General features: G+C 42.2%; 1 protein-coding gene across 10 annotated transcripts in view; it reads left to right on the top strand.

The window, feature by feature from the left end:
* LOC125989940 (teneurin-2) overlaps positions 1-25968 on the top strand; it is a 202105-nt gene that overhangs the window by 98527 nt on the left and 77610 nt on the right. For 2 of the 10 annotated variants that reach the window (XM_049756536.2, XM_049756528.2), the window contains exon 1: positions 1236-1882. The exons of the other annotated variants lie outside the window; for them this stretch is intronic. In XM_049756536.2, coding sequence (XP_049612493.1) covers positions 1831-1882 — 52 coding nt within the window. In that variant the 5' untranslated portion in view covers positions 1236-1830. Of the gene's footprint in view, positions 1-1235; positions 1883-25968 lie in introns of those variants that run through there. 10 annotated transcript variants of the gene reach the window in all.

The raw sequence follows: 25968 nt of genomic DNA, 5'->3' as shown, positions 1-25968 counted from the left end.
GTGTGCATGGTAGTCTTGATCCCCACATGTGTATGTGTGAACATGAACGTACGTGCTGACACATACAAAGCACCTATGTGGGTATGCGTCCGAGTGCTGCAGATGATGATATCTGGGAATGCCAAATTAGGAGGTGGAAAATGAGGCTAACAATGCCCTTCTGCAGCTGTGGCACAGAGGTTGGCATTTGTCAATGGTTCCAGCACTTAAACTGTACATGCGCACACTCAATGCTTTCTTCAGATGTAGCCTCGCTGCTCAATGTGGGTTGACTATTATTCTCTCTGCTTTCAATCACTGTCCACTGAAAGGTCTGTGTCATTCTTCTTTTTCTGTTCATGGTTCATTATCTACATTAATGTCACAAGCCTTGAAACACTGACATGTTTTTAGGGAGTTCCAAAAATGCATTAGCCCCGACCAAGAAAAGTGTTTCTCAATATTCTCTCTTATGTTACATTCCTTTTTCTATCAAGCGTACAGTTATTATAATAAAATTGCCAGATGGCTGGTTCAAATAGGACTAGATGGCTGCTCTCTGCTGGATAATAAGGGAACCCCAAGTCCTTGAAAGCATGATGAGGTGTTGCTGTTGCTCTTTATTTTATTAGATTGTCTTCAGATAAAGTGATGTTTATTGGGTCAATTTATTGTATTTCATCCCATCATGACAAAAAAGATTGATGACTGGTTGATTTGTTCCCACTTTATTGCACTGTTTATGGTGTCTCTAGAGGTTGCATTGAGTGATATTTTTTATTCTCCATCATGTTGGGTCATTTTCAGAATGTATGTACATCCCATGAGAGATCTGACATAATATTGGCTTAATATCTGCGGTGCCCTATGGCCTCCTTCCTGTTTGATTTTTTTTCCTCATTATTGTTCCTCTCCTGCAGTTAAAGATCAGGGGCTTTTCTCCCTGTATTCTTAGTTATTTGCCCGAATAATGTCCACATTTTGTGGTGTCTCCGGCAAACACTCTTGTGGTAACATTCTGCCACTTGCATTGTCACCTCCCCGACCTTCTCTCAAAACTACACTTCTTTGTTTTTGTCTCCCGTCTCTTTTTCCCATCCCTTCGGCTCACTCATTAGGTCTCACAGTCACTCTTTCTCCCTCTGCATCTCTCCAGATTGGAGAGAGAGAGAGAACGAGAGAGAGAGGGAGAGGGAGGGAAAGAGACAGGGGGAGTGTGTGCGCGAGGAGTCTGTTCTCAGTCTCAGCCGTGACCAGATGGAGGATGGAGCTGCAGCCACATCGCTTCCTCTCTTCTGCTCTGCCTGCCACAGGCTGAAAGGCTTTCTCTTTTCTGCTCCCAGTGTCTCCTCATCCATCTAGTCCCCCCGTGCCCGCCTTGACCTTGATGTGTGACGGATTGAGCTTGAAAAGGAGTAAGGACAAGTAAGAGGAGGACAAAAAGACGTGTGGTCTCCTGGTAAAGGGGATAGCGGCACAGAGCCCCGTGCTCATCTTTTTTGCCTGAAGCATGTCCGTGTGCAGCGTTGGTCTCCGCAGGGGAACACCTCCACATGTGTTTTAGTGTCTTGTCCCAAACTGCTTAAGTGTGCTTGTGTAGAGCTCCTTTTCCTTCTGCCTGTCTCGCACAGTGCTCTGGCACCCAGCAAGTGGACTGAGCTTCTCAAAGCTTGCCTCAAAACACCCGGGAAGGAGCGAAAATAGAAGAACTGCAAAGGACTGAAAGTGCGCGAAAAAACGCAGCGCAACAAACATTGAGAAAGAAGACAAGCGCTCTCTGACGAGAGCGGAGCAGAGTGGAGGACTTAAGGGTGTAGAGGGTTAATCAGAAAGTGATAGAAGTGCAGAGCGATGCATCACTCAGGCAACACAGGAAGAACAAAGACCCTCTCTCACGAGACAGGTAAGACCCCCAGACACAATACAGCGGTCGTGCTACATACGGTGTCCCCAGGCAATATTGTCAGTAACAATAGAGCCTCGATTTTACAAATTGTCCACCGTTTTTTTTCAACTTTGCCTTGTGTACATCTATTAGAATGTATGAGTAAACATATGTACAATGTGTGTGCGTGTGTGTGTTAAGCGTACTTGGCTTTGATGTGAACTTTTAAGTTATGATTGGCATCTGAGCGTGAGTAGGCATTATACTGCATGTGCATGTGTGTATGCTTTGGCCATTAATTTGCTGTTACTGAACTGTGTGTATGAGCGCACTTTTGTGCCCCCCAGCTTTGTGGTGATCACCTTTTGAGTTGATTGTAATTATAGTGAGTGGCAGACAGCTGATGGCAAGAAAAGTGTGGGGCTCTTGTTCCCCTCTTTCTGTTGATTTAATTGATGCATGTGTGCACCGCAATATAATCCATTCAAGGTTACTTTCAGTTACTCGCCGTTTTTATTCAAGACTAATCAAACATTATGGCATGGACTTAGTCTGTGGTTTTGAGTTTTCTCTGGCTTATTTTGAACTGTGCTTTTGTGTCTTTAAGATTTTTATTTTTTTGTGTTTAGTGTAGTGGTCCCTATAGTAGGGAGGGATATTTTTTAAATATCTAGCTATTGTGTGTCATATAGTTGGATCAATTGTGATGTGAGTGCGAGGCGATAGCGTGCCAGTCAAACCGTTCCTTCAGGCTCTCACCAGTGTAACACAAACCCTCTCAGCAAATCAGACATAGGTGCCTTTTTGACAAACATTAATTTAAAAAAAATATACACACAATTCCTGCCTTAGTATGGTAGACCAAAGAGTCCCTATGGTATCCGTGGTGACTAATTAGGAAGGTGCTGACTTGTTGCTCTATGGAGTCAGATGACAGATCAGTAGTTGACTTCCTGATTTGCAGAGTGGGTGGCCCTTTGGGCTTTCAAGTTACCCCCATCCTCACTTGTTACCTCAAATGTCACATGTATTAAATAAATTGAATTATACTCATGCTCCCATTCTACTTGTTGTGTAGATGAAGACAGATGGATCAACCAGCACCGTTCGTGACACTAAACAAAACAGACATAGATAAATACTGATGCTGAATGAGAGTGTGTCCAAGGGCCTTGTGAGAGGGAAATAGGTGTGATTGAGTCCATCTGTGGCACAGAAACAGAGAGGAAAAAAGAGAGTGACACAGACAGAGTGCCATCTGTGGTCACCTGCACTTCCTCTCGGCAAAGCCTCCTTTTTTTGCTCAGTGCCAATGCGATCTGTCCATGCCGCTGCGTAGGTGTGTGTCTGTGTGTGTGTTCTCGCAAAGCTGGGAAAGGTCTCAAGCAGCTTTGTGGAAAGGAGCAAAAACCTTTGCATGGAATTCCACAGAACATTAATTTGTCTTTTAATTCAGCATCAGATAATTTTAAACTGCACATTGATACGTCGTTCAAGGTTATTTTATTCATAAAATTGTTTTTAACACAATATAGCAGGAGCACAATTAAGAACAAAACGTAGGCACATGTACAAGAAAAACAGATTCAGCAAGTTAAATTAATGATATCAATAGAGAAAAGATAGGAAAATCTTCCCTTCAATTGTCCATCCTGCCCTTTTCCTCTCTGCTCTTTGCCAGGCACCAGCCCCACCTAATGGCATCCTAAGGTACTGAGCACGCACACGTTCTCCACGTCCCTCACTCTCTCTGTCTCAGACACTTGTTTTAACATCCTAGCAACTTTTAGTCAATGAATATAAAAAACTAGCATATAGTTATGATTGTGACTATTGACAGTTGATTGTCTATATGTGCGCTGTGATTGACTGCCGACCTTTTCAGTGTAGCCCGCCTCTCACCTGTCAGCTGAAATAGGCACCAACCGTGAGGATGAGCAGTATAGAAACAGTATATGAATAATTAATATAAATATGGGTGGAGGTGGGAGGTCCGTACATCAGGGCTATGTATGAGGAAACAGCTGCTTTGATGGAAAGCAATGTCGCAGAGCAAGCTGGGACACAAAAGGGAAAGGTGAGTCTAGGAAGCAAAATGCCCTAGAGAGGAGGAATAGCAAAGCGATTGAAATGTGTGTGTCACGGCCAAACAAATTAGCATGTGTGGGACCAGATGGTAAAAAGAAAAAAAATCTCTGATATAAGACGTGTGGGTCATACACACACACAGACACACGCACAGTGTGAGAATTTTGTCGTGAGTCATTAAAAGGCAATGCTGATTCGAAAGTGAACAGTTAAAGTAATCTACAAAGGCCGCTCGCTCTCTTGTACACTCTGGCTTTGCCTCTCTTTACTCCGTCCATCTGTCTCTGTCTGGTTCACTCGCTCTCCGTCTGGGCTTCCACCTACTTGGGCATTTTCACTGACTGCTTTCCTCTCCACCCACCTCTTCTCCCTCATTCTCAACTCCTTTTTTTCTTTATTTTTCTTATTTTAATTTCGGTGTTGCGCTCTGCATGAGGAAAATTTGCTTCACTGTGCTTTCAGTTTATCCGGCCTCTGAGGTTGATTCGTCCTCAATCACCGTAAAAGCATTTGCTTTACGCCACCGCTGGAGATAGATTATGTATTTCACTCCTTTTTGCTCGTGCTGGCTTTTTTCCCTCCTTCCATCACACATTTTGTCCTTCCCACTCAAGGTCAACTGGAAGATTGCTTTCAGCCCCCCCTGTGTCCTTCCTGAAGACACCACATTTTATTGTGTGCAGACCCATCAGCACCTGAACAGTTGTCTACAATACATGCGGCCTGGCAGTTTCATGTGTATACCTGGTGTGTGAGAGCGTTGTTGAAATGGTGATCATCATTTTTGCATGTCCAATCTGTCCGGTCTCTCATCGGTTTCACTAGTGGGAGGTTTGACATCACTCTGATGGTAATGCAGCCTGCCAGAAAAACAATCTTGTTAGAACTTGTTAGGATGGGTGTTGTTGACGTGAAAAAGTTTTGCGTTGAATCCTAAAAATTCATTTTCTCGTAAGTTTACTGATGTATTTTCCATCAGCGTGTGTATGTGTGTGTGTGGGGGGGGGGGGGCATATTGGTAGGTCATAGAGGTGTTTCTTGGTATGGGTGTGTGTTGATTTAAATTTTCACAGTGGTGATTCTTGGTGAGTGAAGAATTGGCAAGCTGACTGTTTTTGTCAGTGTGTATGCAAGGGGGGGGGGGGGGGGGGCATTTGGAGGAGTGGGTCCAGCGAGGTGGCCGATTACATGCTTCAGCACGCTGGCTGTTCATCCATGTGTGCCATCTGCATGTGGCGCCGCCATGTGTGTCACCTATCCCATAACACATCCCACTCCTCCAGTGCCTCGAAGCACCCCTCCATCCTCGGCTGACACCATCTAATCATTTTCTGTACTCCCAACGTGTGAACGCTCATCCTCAAAAATTCACACTTTTATGGCGCTGCAAAAAAATAGCTAAACGTTTTAACAGTGGGTTTCTCAATTAATTCACACTCGGTCAATTAAATGGTGACTTTCTCGTAGTGAGATTGATTGGCTTCGGTTCAGCGAAATTTGACGTTTTCCCACAAGATCATCAAAAGCAACATCTCAGGTATAGAAGTGGGAGGCATCCTTGATCACGAAAAACTAATCCACTCATATTGCTTTGACATCCTGATGCTGTCCACAGCTCTCAAGGGGCATTTTTTAGAGCATCATGGAATTTTTAGGTAGTCGTAAAACTACCTGTAATAATAAAAATACTTTGTTTATTCCTTCGTGATGAAATATCATTGTACAATATTTTTTTTTTATTGATGAAGGCTATTAGGTTTTTGGTAGTTTTTCTGATGGAGCTATTCTTGTTCCGTCGTCCCCAACTTTTTTTGCCCTAATCCCACTAATAAAAATGGCCAGTCGGCTACTTTTTTCATAGCCAGCTTGTATTCTAAGTGATGGTTAGAAATGTCATTTCTGCAATTATTCAATTTGGAATTCCTATTGGGGAGTTTCCATCATTTTCTGTGTGAAACACACACACACGCACGACATGAACGAGAAATCACCACCACCAGTCTGACCTCCAGTATTGGCATAGCTCGTAGCGTCAGTCTCTTCTTTGGCTGTGCACTTGTGATACGGAAAAGAAATTGAGCGCTCCAACCTGTCACTGCAAGTGCTTGTGTGACTTTGATACAGTATTCACATTGTTTTTTTTTTTTACTGCTCACACTTTTGTGTTTGCAATAAGCGTGTCCAACATACTTACTTACCTAGCCTATGCTGCTACTACAGCAATCGATGCAATCTGTACAAAGTGCTGATGTCTGGACCCCAGTAAAGCCTATCAGATCATAGAAGAGCTTCCGGATTTATGAAGCAAATCGGATTTGTCTGCAGTGTGAACAAATCTTGGTCTTTCTTACTGTTTAAGAGCAGAGAATGTATTGTATTAAGGTTAGGGTTATAAATGTAGATCAGTTTAGTATTCCATTGATAGTATTCTATAAATGCAAAAAAAATTAAGGTTAACTGAATTCACTCACGGCTCGGTGGGGCACTGGGTAGCACGTACGCCTCACAGTTAGGAGGGTGCGGGTTCGATTCCACCTCCGGCCCTCCCTGTGTGGAGTTTGCATGTTCTCCCCGGGCCCGCGTGGGTTTTCTCCGGGCACTCCGGTTTCCTCCCACATTCCAAAAACATGCTTGGTAGGCTGATTGAAGACTCCAAATTGTCCCTAGGTGTGAGTGTGAGTGCGATTGGTTGTCTGTCTCTGTGTGCCCTGCGATTGGCTGGCAACCAATTCAGGGTGTCCCCCGCCTACTGCCCGATGACGGCTGGGATAGGCTCCAGCACGCCCGCGACCCCCGTGGGGACTAAGCGGTTCAGAAAATGGATGGATGGATGAATTCACTCAAGCAGCATCAGTAGTCAATAAATCAATGTGCGTGCGTGCGTGCGTGCGCATGCGTGCGCGTGCGCGCGAGTTTGGATTAGAAAATTCACTTTTTGTGTAGAAGTTTGGAATCATGAATTTAAGATATAGATAGACAAGAAGAAAGAGAGGGAGAAACCGATAGATAGATGGGTGGGTGGGTGGGTGGATAGGTAGGTAGGTAGGTAGGTAGGTAGGTAGGTAGGTAGGTAGGTAGGTAGGTAGGTAGGTAGGTAGGTAGGTAGGTAGGTAGGTAGGTAGGTAGGTAGGTAGGTAGGTAGGTAGGTAGGTAGGTAGGTAGGTAGGTAGGTAGGTCTATACATACATACATACATACATTCATACATTCATGCATACATACATACATGCATACATGCATGCATACATACATGCATGCATGCGTACATAGTACGTACATACGTACATGCATGCACGCATGCACGCATGCATGCATACATAGACTGACTGACAATGAAAAATTCATCTTGTCATTCCGTTGTCTCGTTAATTTAAATTCTTTGGACAAGAATACATGTAAAAAGTCTGTTTTACACATCCATTCATCATCTCCATTGTCCCTTTATTTTTTCTCTAAGCCAGAAATCATCAAAATCCTCAATTACCGCAACAGTAATATGCAGCACGATCCCATTTGTTAGCCATGCACCACTGACACCGCAGGTGATCGATCCATGCTACGGCTAACTGTGTGACGGATGAAAGTGTCACAGTTACAGTCATGCCCAAGTGAAAAATTAATCCCAGTCTTTGTGTTAGAAAGGAGTTTTTGTCTTCCAAGTGCCATTGTTCATCTATGTAGACTTATTATACCTTCTGGGTTTAGAGATGACAGCAGTGAGTCATTGACTCATCACATTGTTGTTTGTAAACTTGAAACCCAACCAAGCATTGCACGTTCCTTCTTCTTATGAGCTAACCTTCCGCTGCCATCGATGGTGCTACTGCCACCTCCACACTTTCTTAACACCTCCTTTCGTCTTTAATTTTCATCTCCCCTAAGCATTGACTCCATAATACTTCCTTAACTCCCTTTTGTTCTCTGTGGTACCTTCCCCGCTTCCTCCTCTCGCAAACATTCTCTTCGGGCCTTTGTGATTAATATAAAACAAGGTGGAGAGCCTTCCTGTCTCCTGCCTAGACTGAGTCATTCCACGCCGCCAGCTAGTGTTTCCCTCACTAGCTGTTGCTACCTCGTTCATGTGAGGCCAATTTCAAGGGACAGGCTGAGGAAAGCGGCTCAGACAGTAGAGAGGTGCATCACAGCAGTGCTACATAGCGGCTCTTGCCCCTCAATTCACTCAAGGTAGCTTGCGGTTACACTTTTAAGACAAAAATAGGTGCTGTTTTCAAGAGCATACACATGAGAAGTTCTTGCAAAGTAATATTGGAAATGTGTCTGCGCTCACACCATTGCTGTTAAGGAAAGTGGAACAAAGAAACAAGATGAGCCACAAGAAGCAGTGAAAGGATTTCATTGATCACATTAACAATGTTGCATGGGAACACTATTTGGCTGTTGGGCTTGTACTCTGTTCTCTGTCTTGAGCTCTCCCATTGACACACATTGTGACTCTCAGCCTTTGTTCCACTAATGCATCCTGATGAATGTCTGAAAGTGTGCATGTTCATGTACGCAAGTTTGCTTTCAGCCTGATGCAGCATTGATGGCATTGGCCAAATGCCAGCTCAGGTGGGGTTCCATTTGTGTTGAGAAGGCTAGCCGTAGATTGCTACTGAGCAACGACACCCTCTATTAATTGATCAGGAATGCACACAAAAACAGACAATAATATAGCTGTTAATAAAATATGTCACTACTTGTTAAGTGCAGTAAGACCAGATAAAATTTGCATTAATAGATGACAACCCTGTAAGTGTTTATGGATGCCTGAATTAAAATATATTTCCAACATTAATTTACAAGAAAAACAAATGGCCAACAGATGATCATTATTATTATCATCTGTCTTGAGAAATTTATGAAGTTCTTTAATTTTTAACTTTTAGTTGATTGCGCCTATTTTGAACAGTACAAATCAATAAACAAATCATCCTACATTACCAAACTTCTCTTTTCTCCATAAGCAATAAACAAAGCATCTTATACGAATTCAAAGATATTATTTTACATTGTATTATAGATTGTGGCACCATTATTATTGCTGCATTGCTCCTGTTACTATATCAACACTGTTATTGTTAGAGCAATGTCTGAATTAAGAGTGTGAATAAAAACCAAAGACCAAATGTAGCTCAAAAGTGGTCTTGAACTGGCACGTGTTGCTTCTCAAGGACAGCCAAGATAAAAGGAAAAGGGGGGGCTGAGGTTGGAGAGAAAGAATCGAAAAGATGGTTAAGGCAAATCATTTTGTCTCGTGTGCTACAACACATTTCTGATGTGCTACTGGCAATTTTTATATTTGCTATATGTGGCAGGAAACCGGAGTACCCGGAGAAAACCCATGCAGGCACGGGGAGAACATGCAAATATATCTTTTTAATTTAGAGCAACACATCCCCTGAAGGCCTCTGATGGTTTTTCTCGCCAGGACTTGTGTTGCACAAACATCAGTAGGCAAAATAGTCTGTAGTTCTATGTAAAGGCACTGATATGAGGTGACAGCACATGCACACGCCCGGCAGCAATCAGGGGTGTTGTTTATTATCAGTGTTAACTTTTTTTCTTTTTTTAGGAGCGGGGTGGGGGAGAGCACAATTTCCACTGCTTAACAGACACAATTATGTAATTATATCTGACATTGAGACGATGAATAAATGCAATGTGATATTTTGCAGCAATTCTTTGATCAGAATCACTGCATGTAGCGGAATGAAAAGAGAGAGCAGAGCAAATGAGAAACCAAAAAGGTAAATTGCAGGCATGCTATGGATACAAATGTGTGCACCGTGCACACACACATACAGGCGGTGAGTGAACCCTCGGCAGTGCTTCTCAAGTCTGTTTGAAGTAAGCTCTCTTGGGAGACTATAGGACTGTGGCAGTCGCTCACCCACTAAAACACACACGGTGGCTTGCAGGGAAAAAGAGTTTGCAGATGGAAAGAGAAAAACAACACTATGTGGAGTGCTTCCCGTCAGACACACTCCAACTCGTCTTATCACTTATCTTTGGTCTCTTGCTGCTCCCGGAGCAACAACTGTGTGACTCTGAGATCAGGCAAAAGTTGTTTACAGCCTTTTTTATGGCTTTTCCCCTTGTGCTCATGCACCCATATCTCACTCTCATCATATTCACACCGACCGTGAGATTGAAACAGCGGTAGTGCAACGTAGTAAGGATAGCATCCATGTTGTGCCAACATCTGACTTGTGGTTTCATTAGAATGGCCAGCCAGGAAAAAATGACTGGCTGCAAGACTGCAGACAGCGGCCTGGAGATAAAAGCCTCCACATAACACAAAGCATAACTCCTCTGATTCACTTTTTTCTGCATGGCCCAGTCATAACTGCACACATACTACAAAGCCTCACTTGTCAGTTCCAAGGCCTGTTATTCAACATGATAGAAATAACACAAAGAAAATTGATAATCAAGTGATACTTGACAAGCAAAATACTAAATACATGTATGTAATCCAGCACCTTTCTGCAAACATCAAAGTGCAATGGCCAGATTCCATTAAATTGTGTTGGGTTGTCTTCGTCGTTCGGCACACTTGCAAATATGGTGTTATTGCCACAAACACAATATTAATCTGAATAACAGGCTGCATAGATAATATTATTGTAAAGAAAAAAAAAAGTTGACTTCCACTTTAAGTTACATTTTCCAAGGCTCCTGCAAGTAACAAAGTAGCCTAACTCACCACAAACACACCAACTCCAGAATATTAGCATCATTTGTGCAGTCAACAGCAGCGATATTGTACGTTTAACAATATGCCTGTTATTGGGGTGCTAGTTTGCCATATGTTTGTAATATTTTTCCTTAAGGAACTAAGGCAAAAAAAGCTTTACAACCACAACAATAAATAATTTATACAGGCAAGACCTTTAGTGAATATACCCCTGGAAACTGCATCAATATTACTGTATATGTCAATGGTACAATGTTAATTACTGCATTCAGTTTTAACAAATCAGTGGAATGCTTTTAACACTATCTTGTAAACATTTTATATGAGGTTGTCAGTCATTTAACAATGTATAAAAACAAAAACAAAAATTATCACATTTTACAAAAAGAAAATGTGTAACAGTCCTTGGCCTTTTATTGATTAGAATTGTGTGTCTCTTGACACTAGCTGTTTACAGGTAGTTATTGATTGTTATGACATAAAATGCATATACTCGCATGCATCTCTGCCCCTGCACGCTCCCAAAACAAGCACCCCCACAGCGCCCCCCTCCTCTTCACCTCCTCTCCTCCTCTTTCATCACTCACACTCTGCCTTGGTTCTAGAGGCTTTTTCCATCTCCACTTAGCTTTTAGTGCTCTACTGCGCCCCACTCAAGGGGAATTCACCTCTTTCCATACTGCCTTATTTTAGCAACACAAGCCGGTCTGTGGAGAGCGCTGTCAGACCTCACTGTGCTGTAAGCCCATCTTCGTCCGCTTGCCTGAGTGTGTGAAAGTGTGCATGTTGCACACTGATAGGACATGCACAGTCATCAAGAAAACATCCCCAAATGGTGTAGAAGTGGTCAATTTTGGTTTTCTGCCTTTCTTCCTTTTCTCAGTTTCGGTCAAAGCGACAGGTAAATTATTTATGAGAAAGCGTATTGTCATTCTGCCTCAGCTCTCTTATCCGCCTCCTACATAAAAGAGGCGAGGAAAAGCAAAAAGAAGTCTCGAAAGGAGGACACGAAATGCCACACATTTCTGGTTTCCTCTGAAATTCAGGAGCCACAATTGTGTCCTTTGAAGATTACAAGCTCTTTGTGTATATTGACTCTCGGTAGAACTATGAATACATTAAATACTTTCTCATATTCTCCTCCTCTGACAAGAAAATCAATCAAGTATTGTGTTTATCCAGTCTCACTCCATTTTCGCTACTCAGATCACCTGGTGGCGTCTGGCTAGCTGTGCAATGGGCCGCGGAAAATGAGCAAGGGTGACCATCTTCAGAGGCGTCACCGCAGGCCAAATGCCTTATTATGTTAGATTTACAAATTCCTATACTCTCCAGTCCAAGGAAAACATGACCTACATAACTACAGACCAAGAAAAAGAGACCAATGGCCCCATTCTGCTCTTCTCTTCCACTCCTCTTTGCCGTTCCTTTTCTCGCATTTTGTCACCCCTCGTTTATCTCCATCCTTTCCCCGACAGCGGCTTGGTGAGTTATCACCGCTCATTCACATGAGAGGACTGGTATGCATAATGGTCCATTTTTGTTCTTCGTGTCGCTAGGTGGCTGTCTGTCTGCGCATGTGTTTGTGTGTGTGCGCGGATGTGCGTGTGCGTGCGTGTTATATGGTCGGCTGTGCTAAAATGGTATGGTCGGTCGAGCGGGGGTGGTTAGGTGATCCAACCAACCTGCTACTAGGTAAACACCATCTGTTCACACAAATCTCCCCCTTCCGACACCATGACCAGAATAGAGTGATCCAATCACACCTCTCCTCTCACATGTTAACCATGCCAGGTTCGCACACGATTGTGATAATAGCAGATACTGGCATGGATATTGTCTGATAATCTCTATTTCCAGGTAGGCTATGGCCCATGTTGATCTTACAGCATGATATTTTCTTCCCTTCCCATCTGCCCCCTTGATTCGTCAAGTTCTCGTAGTTCTCTGACTGTCAGTCTTCTTTTTCCTTTTTCCTCAATTCCTTGCACACAGCCCGCAGTCGAATGCAGTCAAATCAATCAATTTAGGTTTCTTGGCCAGAGCAGTGGTGTGGTAAGAAATTGACCTTTCATTTCAGTGTGTGTGCGTGCGTGGGTGTATGTTAGGATGAGGAAGCAGTTAGAGCTGCAACGCTATTTGCCTTAGAGCTGATGGTGCTATGCACTAAGGCATTGCCTCGAGTTAGCCACTAAGGATCATATATACTCATAGACGTGCGCACACGCACACACACGCACGCACACACACACACACACACACACACACACACACACACACAGACACAGACACAGACACACAGACACACAGACACACACACACACAGTTAGCCGTTGAGGATAAGTACATGGACCACGGGCACAATATTAACAAGGCTCTGCATCTTTTTATAGCTTTTATGTTAAGCAGCATGCTGTTGCGGGCTTTCCATTTTTGCCAGACGGGCTATTGAGTGCACTGAGTGAGAGAGTTAGCCTGGGTTAAGTGGCTGTGCGTAAGGGTACAACAGTACTGCTGCGATCACTTGCTGCTCGTGTCCCAGCTTTGCAACGAGCCCCGTGGAACACGAGATGAAAGACTCATGAGCAGACGTACGCATTGGTGCAGCTGAATGCGCGTTTTGATTTGATGTCATCCCTTTGTTTTTCTTAGATTGTCAATTTGAATTGCTCCCATTTCCACCCCTTTTTCCCTCATTTATTGATTATGCAGCTTCTCTGTAACGCTCTCTCCTTATGACTTCCTTGCATGCACGCGCGTAAGCGCACACACAAACACACAATATGCACTGAGCATGCCAAATGTGTGCTGACATTCCCCATCTATCCAGACAATGAGGGTTTAATAGATATTTGTAAAGATTATAAGGCGCTAAGGAGGAATATATATTGTTAGACACACACGCACACACACACTGGGAGACAGGCGTTTCATTAAGAATGTACGTTATGTGTTTGTTGGGGAGCTGCAGGCAAGGTCATAAAAACATTCAAATGAGACAAAAGTCGTCATTACCTGAGGGCATTTTTTGAAAAGAACTGAATGTGTGTTGCTCAGTGTGGAGACTAACTTGGACCTCCTACCACGTACCGTATACTTAAGTAGCCTCCATTGTATTATCATAATTCACTCTGATTCCTCGGCTCTTAGCACCCTCTAGAGATCTTCCCATGGAGAATTTCTTAGCCAGAGTTGTCCGCTCCTCCGACGCGACGTCTGTGCTCATCCCGTTGTTTTGCACTAAAATGCCCCATAATTATTGTCTTTGCATCCTTCATGTATAATTTATCAGGCGACAAAGCGGAGATGCATGCAAATAAATCTAGAGGGAGCTTCCATCTTTTCAAATCACCGCTTCCTATCTCCATTTCATAATTTCTTTGCCTTTTACATACGCAGGAATATTTGGTATGCTCTTCTTTTCGTTGCACGATCTGCAGCCCGATTGCCTGCCCCATTCACCATTCTTGGCATGTATTCTGCCTTCTCAATATGCGTTAAAAATGTATTCAATTTAATGAAAAATGTAATTTAATAAAATTATGACATTTGGCTGAGGTGTTGCTGTTATCCCTGTATGTTTTCATTGCATCCTTCACTCTTGCTCCTTTCGCCTTACTATATGGGAAAATGGAGAGGATAGGCATCAAGTAATTGGATTCCCTCTAACAACGGGGGTAATGTTGACAGTACATAAATCCTGCCACTGAAATAGCACCTCGTTTATCTTGTGATTTTACTACTTTGTTGTTATGAGCCTGCTCCCCACTCTCACCTTCGTCTTTCCCATCTTTCTCCCGGTACTGTATATGTATTCCCTTAATCCCTCAATCTCCTACCGGATCTCATCAGATGGCCTGATTGTTGAAATGGGCCCTGGATTGGACAATGCCTGCATAAAAAGAATGTCAAAGCTCAGTTGCAGGCATGTAGACACTGAAACTAATAGTCACATTGTATTCTATGTAGATTGAAACCTTTGAAGTTGGCGCTCAAGTTACTTTATACCACTATCATACAAGGCTTCAACCAATATCATGTGACCTCAGCTCAGTAGGCATCAATTGACTACTTTTTCAACTCTTTCTTCTACAACAGTGGACTGCCACAATGGATTATGCCATGCAAAACCACCTCATATCACCTTTTGAGATTGCAGCAGACTCCAACAGACTCCCAATATTTTTTCCCCATACGTCTGTCATAAAGTCAGGTCACGTTCTCTTTCCTCTAAAGGTGATTGTATTTTTTAATCCGAACAAGTTGGAGGTCTCCCCGCATCATGCAATGGTTTTAGTTCCATTTTAGCGCTTTAAAAAAGGACTGACTAAGCAAGGACAAATGTGGGTTTTAGTCCATCACTGTAATCGCCCCCAACAGGGTCAAGTACCAACTGACAGAAGCACGCCCAGCATGTCTTGAAACAAATGAAGTAAATCTATTTTTCTAAAATCCTATTTGAGAGATTAACAATGATAGCAATAACTCCAATTTGACCATCTACTGGTCTTTTTGTGTCACTGTAGTGTCATACTACATCATCATCATGTGAATTTTACCCCGGAAGTAGGTTCCCCTAACTTAAATATACTATGAGTAGTAAATGTGCCAGAAGTTATTTATCATTGTGAAATATGAAACCTCGTATTTGATTCTACGCTAGTTAATGATTGTGTTACTGATCACAACATTACACACATGGAAAAGACAGTCCCTACTGATTATACTCGAAGATTCCTGGAAGAGAAGGTTAGACGGGACTGCCGGGAAACGCAGGCTGTGTTGATGAAAACAAACAGATGGTCATTTTAACCCACAAGACTCAGCTCAGGGGTGCCGTCACCGTATGCGTGTCCCATCATTTTGACATCTGTCCTTGTGTGCCGACTATGTGTGTGGTCTGCTTCTCTGTGCCTTGTTAAAAAAAAAAAAAAAAAAAAGGAACATTTAAATTAAATGCAATAAAAATTTAAAAACGGTCAAGTATGTCTACTTTTCTAAGAAACTGAATATTACTCTGCACCTGACTGTTTGGGAACAATCCTCATGCAAAAATTTTCCAAAGCAATCTATTTAATTGTTGAAAATCTGTAGCACACCTACCTCCATCAGTTTACTACTTGTGTTTGATTTAAGAATTAACAATGCGGTTGCATTCTGTAAGAGAATGGCCTGCTTCAATACAGTCCAGTTCTTTAGATCAGGTGCATCCTCCCTTTCTGACTCCCCTCAGCTTTTATCTTTTCAAAATACCAACCATAGTTGTCAATAGCTGACCAGGAGTGGTTGACTATGCACATGCACACACACACATGACCAGGAGTGGTTGACTATGCACATGCACACACACACATGCACGCACACACACACATACTCCATCAAGCACGCTTGATGTTCTTTCACGATCCATCTCATTGACATATAAGTCCAGGTCAGGTCAACTAATCAATCAACTCCATGGCATTTAAATTCTTTGGTCCATCCATAGGCCTCCGGTGTCTTTACTCCTCTGATCTCTGCTTACACGGTGGGTCACGAGACAGGGGAGAGCGAGTATTATCGGTTGGTTATCGCACCCCGGGCTCTCATGTCGTCGGCTGTTATGACCAAGCCTGAATGTCAAGCAGGAGCATCAAGGTCAAGTTGTGCTCTTTTATCCTCCCTGTCTTATTTGCAGCAACTCCCACCTTTCAAAAAGGATGCCCTCATGATGCAGGATCAAAGGCAGAGAAGATTCTTGAAGCGTTTTAGTTAGGTGTGTGTTCATAGTGCAGTTCAGTACTGTTCATGTTTCTACCATAACTGAGATTCGCCCCATGAATCACAGTGGTTTAATTGTACAAGTCAAGCCCAATGTTTCTATATGTGTTGCTCCCCAGGATTGTCTACTGATCCTCTTCCCACCACAGTCATTTAATTGGCTCGGCAATCTGGTGAAGCCCACTTCCGCTTCTGTTTAAGACTGTCACAATGGTAGCCTTCAGGCTACCTTAACTACACATCACCATCATCATACAGATTTTATCTGTCACAGATGCATGTGTTAGCTGCTAAAGATGGCATGCTGGATGAATCAAAGCTAATGGAAATTCGAATGAGAGATTTAGTTTCGGTGTGTTTTTGTCTCAGTGGCATCGCTGTTCTTAAAAGCTGAGACATCATTCTTCAAACAATCAATAGGTCACATTTCTTATTACACCTTGCCATTCACCTACACAGGTCCCTGCTGATATGCAGACAGTACAAAATCACACACTCACACACACACACACAAACACACTCAGCCACACTAACACAATCTATTCTTTTGTTTTGTTTTATCAGAATTTTTGTCACCTCCATCTATCTTTAGAAGGCTAGAATCTCCTCACCTCTCCTTGTGGCAAACAAACACATGCGGCAATCTGCTCTTGTTTTCTTCTCATGCGCCCCTTTGCTTCTTTCTTTTCTCGCTGCATGTCTCCTCATCGGTCAATCAAGTCAGCAGGCTGACAGACAAGCACAGTTCAGATTGAGGCATTCAGACTGTCAGTACATATTTATTCACCAGCATGCACACGAGCATAGTGAGACATTTTTACTGAGATCAAGACAACTTGCCATATGAGTATTTCTTCTAAATCTGTGTTGGAAGGTGTATGTAATAAATTATGTTAGACATTATTTAGATTATTTCATACATTAATTGGAACATGACTTCCAACATGTTTTGATACAATTCAAACCTTCAAAATATAATACTACATGTCAAATCAGTTCTTGGTGATTGTGAATTTGAAAGGAAGAAATAGTTTGTTTTCACAGTATTCTGAAGAGTTGAGTATGAAGAAGTAAGAGACATTTGGCTTGGCACACTGGTGTCTTGTGGGAGTTACTCTATGAGCAAGAATGAAAGTATGCACAGATTGATTCAGAGGAAGATGTCCTGCACGGTTTCGTCCTCAGCTCAATTTTTATCCCTTGTACTCTCTCTATCTTTAGGGAATGAGTTGGAGATCAGAATGATGACTTTTGGTGTGTTTTTGTGTGGGGAGTGGAGTGGTGTTGGAGGGTGAATCCTACAACTGTTGGAATTTAAGCAGGTTGGAAGTGAGATGGGTTGGGATGTGCATTAGCTGCATTTGGTAGATCCGCCAACGGGGGAACGACTGAAGAGGACAGAAAGCCACATTTGTTCCCAAAAGGCTGTGAAGCGATGCTCACACTACTGTAGTGTGCATTTTGTGAGTGTTTAGAGATTTATAGAAATGGGATGAAGGCAAAGAACAGCCAGTGCTGGCTGTATAGGATTCAATCTGTTCCTCGCTCTGATGTGTGTAGAAGAAAAGCCTTATTGAGTGATGGCATGGCTTTAGACTTGGCCTTCTGTTGATTGTGCTTTCCGTCAATAATTTTGCAGTTAATCCGCAAACTGCTCACTAGCCAGGGTGCCATCTTTTACCAAGCCTTTTATGCGCTCCAATCTAATGTTATTTTATTATATATTTATATGTATTTATTCATTTACAATCAACTCATGTGCAGAGCAACCTTAATAGAAAGCCCCCAGCCTCTCCATTTGTTCTTCACTTTTTATTGCCTCTCTAAAATGAAATTAGCATGGAAACTGTGCACTGCACAAGACAAATACATTCAAAACTCAACACATTTAGAAACTTTTAGAACAACATTTGTTAAATGGATCATCAGTAAATGAGGCGCTGCCTGTTAAATGAAGAATCAAATAATGTGCAGTTAACGATAAACAGAACCTCATCATCAGCCTGGTCTAATGATAGTCTAATTGATTTTTTTCATGGCAAAGAATCTGAATGACGGCGTGAGCCACGGGCAACGATGAAGTTCCACATTTTCAATAAAAATAGAAGGCCATTTGGAACTGTCATTTACTCAGACTGTATGGATGTTGTCTCGGAGCACTTGTTTTAAGAGGACTTTGACTGTGACACACACACACACAGCAGCACCCGTCCTGAAGTGGAGCATTTTCCATTTTATGCTCCGGTAAACAACTGATTAAATTGTTATTCTCTCTTAAAAGTCTGACCTACACTTGAATCACATTTCCCCTGTAGACTAACTATACAGAGTCCATTTGATGAAGTGCATTTTCCAGTCACCGCTTATTGCAACCAACATGGAATCCAGAGTTGGCCATCAATTGTGCCTCCAGAATAACACCAACGGCTGACTTTGTCTCAGGGCGAGACGTACCAGATGGGGGTTGTGGAGCAGTTAGCTAGATGGAAGGCAGAGGCCTTCGGGCAAAGAGCAGCCCTGTGACATTGAGGGGCGCAAGTGGCCACAGAGCTGACAAGATGAGAACTGATATGCCCTCGCCATTTCTGTCAGTCACGCCACCTCATTAGACACAGAAACGAAGGAACCAAGGCTATTTAGAGGGAGACGGAGAGAAGATTTTAGCCTGCTATTCATCGTAGCGAGAAACTGCTTTTTTGTGCAATTACAATCAGAGGAAAGCTCTACATCTGTCAAAAGTAACTACGTTAACCAATTGTTTAAATTAGGATAAAGTGTGTTTGACACACATGCCAAACAGTGTTGCTGCAAAAGGGTATATTTGGCGCATAAGCTGACGGTGGTGCGGAAGCAGAGGATGGCGGAGGGAAGACGTGAGGGAGGTAACATGAAGGCATGAAGTATTAACCCCTGGCTAAACACCCAAGCTTTGCTGTGTATGAATTCCCACTGTGGACAATGCTAATACATCCTTACACAAGGGAGGTAATTTGCCCTTGGTGCAGCAGCAGATGGGCACAAACTCTCTCATGTATTCAGAGCTGCTCATAATATGATCTATAAGAAGAAAATCCCAACAGTCATGTAAATAACACAGATAAAACAATTGAGAATAAATATGTACGCGCTCACATACACGCATGCACGCACACACACACACACACACACACACACACACACAGACACACACACACAAAGCCGTTGCCTCCGAAGCTAAACAGTTGATTGATGGCCTAAGCTGTGAAGAAATGCTCTCCTTTATGTCTCTAAAGGTTTGTAATTGCTGCAGTGAAAGGATGCTCACTCGCCTGGAATATTGATCCTAATGGGATTACTATGCTTCACCAGAGAGAGGGTGATGGAGGGAATTGGATGGAGAGAAGATGAGAGAGGGATGAGTAGAGAGAGGTGAGAAGGATAGACAAAAGTAAAAATCGACTTTGTCATTGCCTTGCTTGATTGATTCTTTTCTTATTTTTCTTATAAGCACTCATCGGTTCCTCACGGAAAGGAGAAACCGTCACCCTTGAATGAAACACTGGAAATAGTTATGAGGGGAAGAGAGAATGTTCTCATGGGAAGAACCTCCCTCACGGATAGTTGTTGGTTTTGTTGTTGTTGAAGTTGCTGGGGCTATCTGGGTGGTGCTTCTATTCCAGTAACTGCAAAAAATGGGTTCAAGCTGAATGTGCGTGTAAACTTTCAAAGGGGAATATAAGGTGAAAAAGTGTTTTCAAAGCGAGAGGAGTGGGGAGGGGTGATATAACGTCTGCTGTGGGTGCACTGCGATGCTGAGGAGGAATTTGAAAAGAGAGAACGACTATAATAGCTTCTGGTCACCATATTTAAATGCCGGGGAAAGTACAGCTCACTGCCTCTGATTACTCCCATCACTGTGTTCTGATTTCAGCCCTCCCTCATCATCTCCCTGTATTAATCAGTGTGCAGCCATCAGCAATTCCAGACATCCGTCTGCCTGTTTGACTACACTAACCCCAAATGGGAGGCATTGCCATCAGTGTGTGGCCAGACTGTCCTCTGCAGCTATTGGTGCCTTATGCTGAACCCAACTCATGCAGCAGGCATATGTGCACTCCCCAGCTAATTGATTATGTGTGTCCGTCTGTTTTATCCTGAAAATGTCGCCTCATCGAGCGTGTTGTGACTCTGTCATCTTTTAACTGGAGCACTGGCAAAAGTCACTTTGTGAATAATTAGCAAAGAGGCTTTATGTTAGTTTTGTGTCTCAGTGGGTCTGTCTTGGTTTCTTTTCTTAGAGTAATGTGTGCATGGATGACTCATTGTTTGGCAGTTTTCTTTCCCCCAGTGGGGGGTCTTGAGGAGAAATGACTCTGAGTTTGAAAGGAAGTACGAGGTAAGGATTATGTGAGCACAATCACCGAGCCAGGTATAGTAAATGTTGGTAGTAAGAAAGAAACACTCAGCAACAAACAAAAGTCAGCTAACAAGGAAAATGGACAAACTTGGACAAACTGGTAGAAACACACCTTGAATTATTTTTTTCACCAGCAAACGAAAAGATGCTGCATGTGTGTGTGTGTGTGTGTGTGTCCCTGTGTGTGTGTGTGTGTGTGCGCGTGCATGTGTGTGCGTGCGAGTGTGTGTGTGTGCACGTGTGTGTGTGTGTGTGTGTGTGTGTGTGTGCGTGCGAGCGTGTAGTCACCAGGCACAGTTGCGATCAAGCTCCCACAGTGCCATCCCGGCCTTCCGCAACTGAAAAAAAGATATAGAGGCGAAAAACAGCATGAAAGGAGGTAAGAGAAAAGGGATAAAAGAAGTGGAAGGTCAGCTTTGGCCTTACTCCATCTGTGCGCTTACATTTCTTTTTGACATTGGGGTCTTGGTGAGATAATTTTAAAAGCGCAGAGATCCTACTGCTTTAACAATTTGCAAGTCAGTATTGAATTCCATGAAAGGTTAATTATATTAATCATTTTGAGAAAAATCGTTCCACATGCAGAATTTAGCATTTTCTTTTAAAAGGTTGCACCTAACCAAAATGACCTCTCTAAGCATTACAAAGAGTATGCAGGTGTTTCGCCAGTTAGCATATACTGTCCGTGAAATGCTGGCAAACTTTCAAAGGCAAACTCTTGCACACTTTCGATCAGTGGCCTCAGCAATTGTGTTCCTGCAGGTGGTTGCTCCTCAGCATGTCAGTCTGACAGCCCGTTGATGATCATTCTTGACAGAGGCAGGCCACAGGGATCCCCAGGGGCCCCTTGAGGGCCACCCACTCTTCTTCTGGGTGACATCACTGACTTGCTGTGACCCTGAAGGTGGAACATTTCTATCGGCAGGAAGTATCTAATTTGAGTGAGCAGAGTGAGGGAGTCAGAAGCGCAAACATGCAGCAGTAATTGTGAAGTAAAAGAATAAATGTCTTTACAATAATGGATAGTTCATTTGAGACCAATCTGAAGTCATACATTTTCCTTACTGTACTACTTGATGACATCTGTACATATTATTTGTGTCCCTCTATTGACGTTTCAGGGTATTTAATCATTATACTAGAGGTCTATAGATATGTTTTTTTGACCGGCATATATTAAGGATATTGTATTAACAATTCGCTTTTTTGAAACAATGCAATTCAACAGATATAACTAGTTTTCTTTTTATACACAAAATTTCTCATTATTAGCATAAGCTAGTTCTTTTATGCATTAAAACATCAATGTAAACAAACCTATTTGATAACATGCTTAACGTAGCTGAACAATATTCAATATTGTCTTTTGTGGAACAAAATACAAAGTAGTTAACTATATATTTTATATTCAACCTGCTTCTGTGATTGTTTGTTAGAAATAACAACTAATTGTGTGTAACAGCAAAAAAAAAAAAAAAAATGATTCAAAAAAAATATCACCTGGTCTACAATACATGATGACTGGGAGCAAAAACTATAGTGCCAAATTGCCAATGGAGTTACTCTCAAACAAAAAAATCCCCTTCCCACCTCTTCTGATTTTGGCAGATCAAATACATTGTAAAATCCACGTACCCCCCACAATGTGCACACTTACTAGTCATTATTGTTCGGTACATTGAATGAGTATTTCGACGGATGTCTGTAATGTTCTACTATCTGAGTGGTCATTGAACGTACCTCAAGTAAGAGTCTGAAGTAAGCATAAACTGCTGAATGTGTGTGTACAGTTGTTTTGCTTCTACGCGCACGCAATGATTCTTAAATCCTAGCACTTTAAAAATAAAAAAAAATAATAAAAAATAAAACTTGCTTATAAAACTGAAAGTCCAGAAAAACAAAGGTGTATTTAAATGAAAACAAGCAAGTAATGTCGCTCAATGTATGCGTCAACAGTCGAGATGTGTCGACAATTTTTTTTGTGTTCCCATTATACTTCACCGGGCATTTGCAAAGACTATACACGGCAATTGTCTTGTCAAAACGATGTCCTTTCATGCAACAGCCAACCTTTTAGTTGAAGTGTTGAATCATCACATAAGCTTTGTAATGCTGTAATGGCATATCGTCTATCCGAAGCTTCTAGTGTTTAACGAACCTTTGCCCTAATCACCCTTCCTGGATTTCTGCCTGAGGTGGATTGGGGTTGGGTTGGGAGTGCGGTGGCACAGGTTTAGATTATGTGTGATTGATGATATCTGGAAGAGCGTATTATTCCTCCCTATATTTATGATGCTGGAGGAAGAGTCTGTTCTTCCTGTGGTGATTATTGCTGGAGAGCCCTGCAGGTTGATTACACGTGTGTTTACGTACATTGTGCATATTCCTCAGGACACATTACTGAGACAGATGTGCCCTGTCGGTTATAAAGAAGCATTATAATGATATTCCCAACTTTCCCTGTTTGAATGATACTTTACATTAAAAATGTAAATTAAAAGGTCCTCACCACATATGGACGACGCTCTCCTCATCATCGTGTCCAGAACTATTTTCTGCATGACTCGCTTGTGGTCGTGTTATGGGGAGCATGTTTCTCTGTGTGTATGTGCATATGCCAGTCAGTCCGTGTGTCCATCTGTCCATCAGTGTACGTCTGGACCGTAACTGATTGTGATTGCATTACCATCGGCTTTTCTTTCGGAGAGGACAGCAGGACCTGGAAGGTTAAATGGGATCAGTGGCGGAAACTCATCTCCCATTCCCAGACACCTTACATTCCAGCGTCTCTCTCTCTCACTTTCATACACAGCCACACAGAGGAACAAATAATGTGAATGTATCCTCCATTACGCAGGGTATTAGCATGACTAATCAGGTGTGAGAGATGGACAGAGATAGAGCAAGCGGAAACTGAAAAGTAGGTTGAATCACGGAACCAGAAAGAATCAAACTCAGAATCAATGGTAAGAACTGTGAATTGATCAAATGTTTGCTAGAAGAGTAAAGTGTGTATGAGATGGGAGTAAGATTACAGTGGAAAAAAGCTCCACCCATGTTTCTAGAGAAAGTGCCATAAGTACAGAGATAAGTGCTTTACTTTTGTGCCCAGCACGTATTTGTTATTTCTACAGACATTATGCATATATTTCTAACTTGCCACAATTTAAATCAATTGTAGCCTGTAACACAAGGCATTTTAGATCTGGAATAAATCTTTTGGCTGAACAACTGCATTATTACAGTTTTATCACTTTCTTTCTTCAATCATTTAGGATTGTTACTTTGATAGTGTGTCATAGACAGGCATTTAATGGGCCATACACAGTTTCACATAGAAGTTCATGGGGACGTAGTCTTGCACAGTTAATACTTGTATAAGACGACCCTGATTAGACGACACCCTCTTTTTCAAGTTTGGAAGAAGCCTTTTTGAACACCACATTTAATTTTCAAAGCAAGTATACATACATGCAGGCACCTCGCATCCAGTTTAAAGAGCGACAGTTTGGATGCATTGTAACACTACACTCCCCTCAAAAATCAGTAGAGTATGAATTATTTTTTTTCATTTTGTGCATTCATGCCCCGTCAAATTCTGGGAGCGGGCTAAAGAGCCAAGACACACACGCGCACTCTCACTCAAACGCTCAGAGCAATGTTACATTGGGTCATTAGCAATTAAATGAACAGCTTGACGGTAACGGTGCAAATGTACTGTCCGTGTCAACAATAGACAGTATCAAATGCAGTCAAATAGGTTAATATGACACGCAATGTAAAAGCTTATAGCAGAAAAAGGTACGCCAGACGTTTGATATTTGTTCTTACCGTCTGTTTTATGGACCGTCCACAAATTACATGTCTCAGGGTGACATATGTTAGATGAATCACCCTCAATCAAATAAGATTTATTATTTTAATTATCCATAATGCAGTAGTAGCTGGACATAGTAGACTACTGCTTACTACTGCTGAAAATGTGATGATATGTCTCAATCGATCCATTTTCTGTACCGCTTGTCCCTACGGGGGTCGCGGGTGTGCTGGAGCCTAGCAGTCATCGGGCAGTAGATTGGGGATACCCTGAACCGGTTGGCAGCCAATCGCAGGGCACACAGAGACAAACAACCATCTGCACTTGCACTCACACCTAGAGGCAATTTGGAGTGCTCAATCAGCCTATCGTGCATGTTTTTGGGATGTGGGAATAAACCGGAGTGCCAGGAGAAAACCCATGCAGGAACGGGGAGAACATGCAACAAACAGGGAGGGCCGGAGGTGGACTCGAACCCGCACCATCTGATCTGTGAGACGGACGTACTCACCAGTGCATCACCGTGCCACCTTGATATGTCTCATTATGTAGACATAAAGGGCATTTAAGTCACAATAGGAGGCAGAAATTGACAAAAATATTCACCAAAAATCTCATTCATATGCAGTGAATGCATAAATATATACTGTATGTACATACTGTACATTGATATGTACACACTATTCCGTGTCCTTATGTATGCTTATATGTGCACTTACAGTATGTTTAAAATGAGATTTTCCTATGATATGTACACACTATTCCGTGTCCTTATGTATGCTTATATGTGCACTTACAGTATGTTTAAAATGAGATTTTCCTATGAAGCATGTTCTGATAATTTAAATTAATGATAAAAAAAAGTATTTTGTCAGTTTTATTTTTGTGACGTTTGCTGATTTTTATTTTTTTTATTTTGTCAAGGTACCATTTCAAAACTGATATTGAGGTATTTTGTGCAGTTACGGTACCATAGATATCACAGTAGATTTTTGGATTTTTGTCATGGTATCATTTTGATACTGATATTGAGGTGTTTTATGCATTTAAAATACCGAAGTCAAAATTTCGGTATCGTTGTGACAACACTACTACATGCACAGGTATGTGGTTGTGTTTCATGTGTTCTACCCCAGATAGTAGCATCGTTTCTGTCGCTAAACCTTTTGTTCTTGCCTCTAACCATCGTTATCCCTTTGTTGGGGGGAAACTGCCTCACAAAACCGAGAGAATTGCTCCTAATTCATCTCCTCTTTCCATCCATCCACGTTTTCATCTCATTCTTTATTCAGCTGTTTCCACCCTCTCCATCTGGCGCCTCTCTAACTTTTTGTTCTCATTTG

Source organism: Syngnathus scovelli, chromosome 1, assembly GCF_024217435.2.
Source record: "Syngnathus scovelli strain Florida chromosome 1, RoL_Ssco_1.2, whole genome shotgun sequence".
Lineage (NCBI taxonomy): Eukaryota > Metazoa > Chordata > Actinopteri > Syngnathiformes > Syngnathidae > Syngnathus > Syngnathus scovelli.
This window is presented reverse-complemented; position numbering and strand designations above follow the sequence as displayed.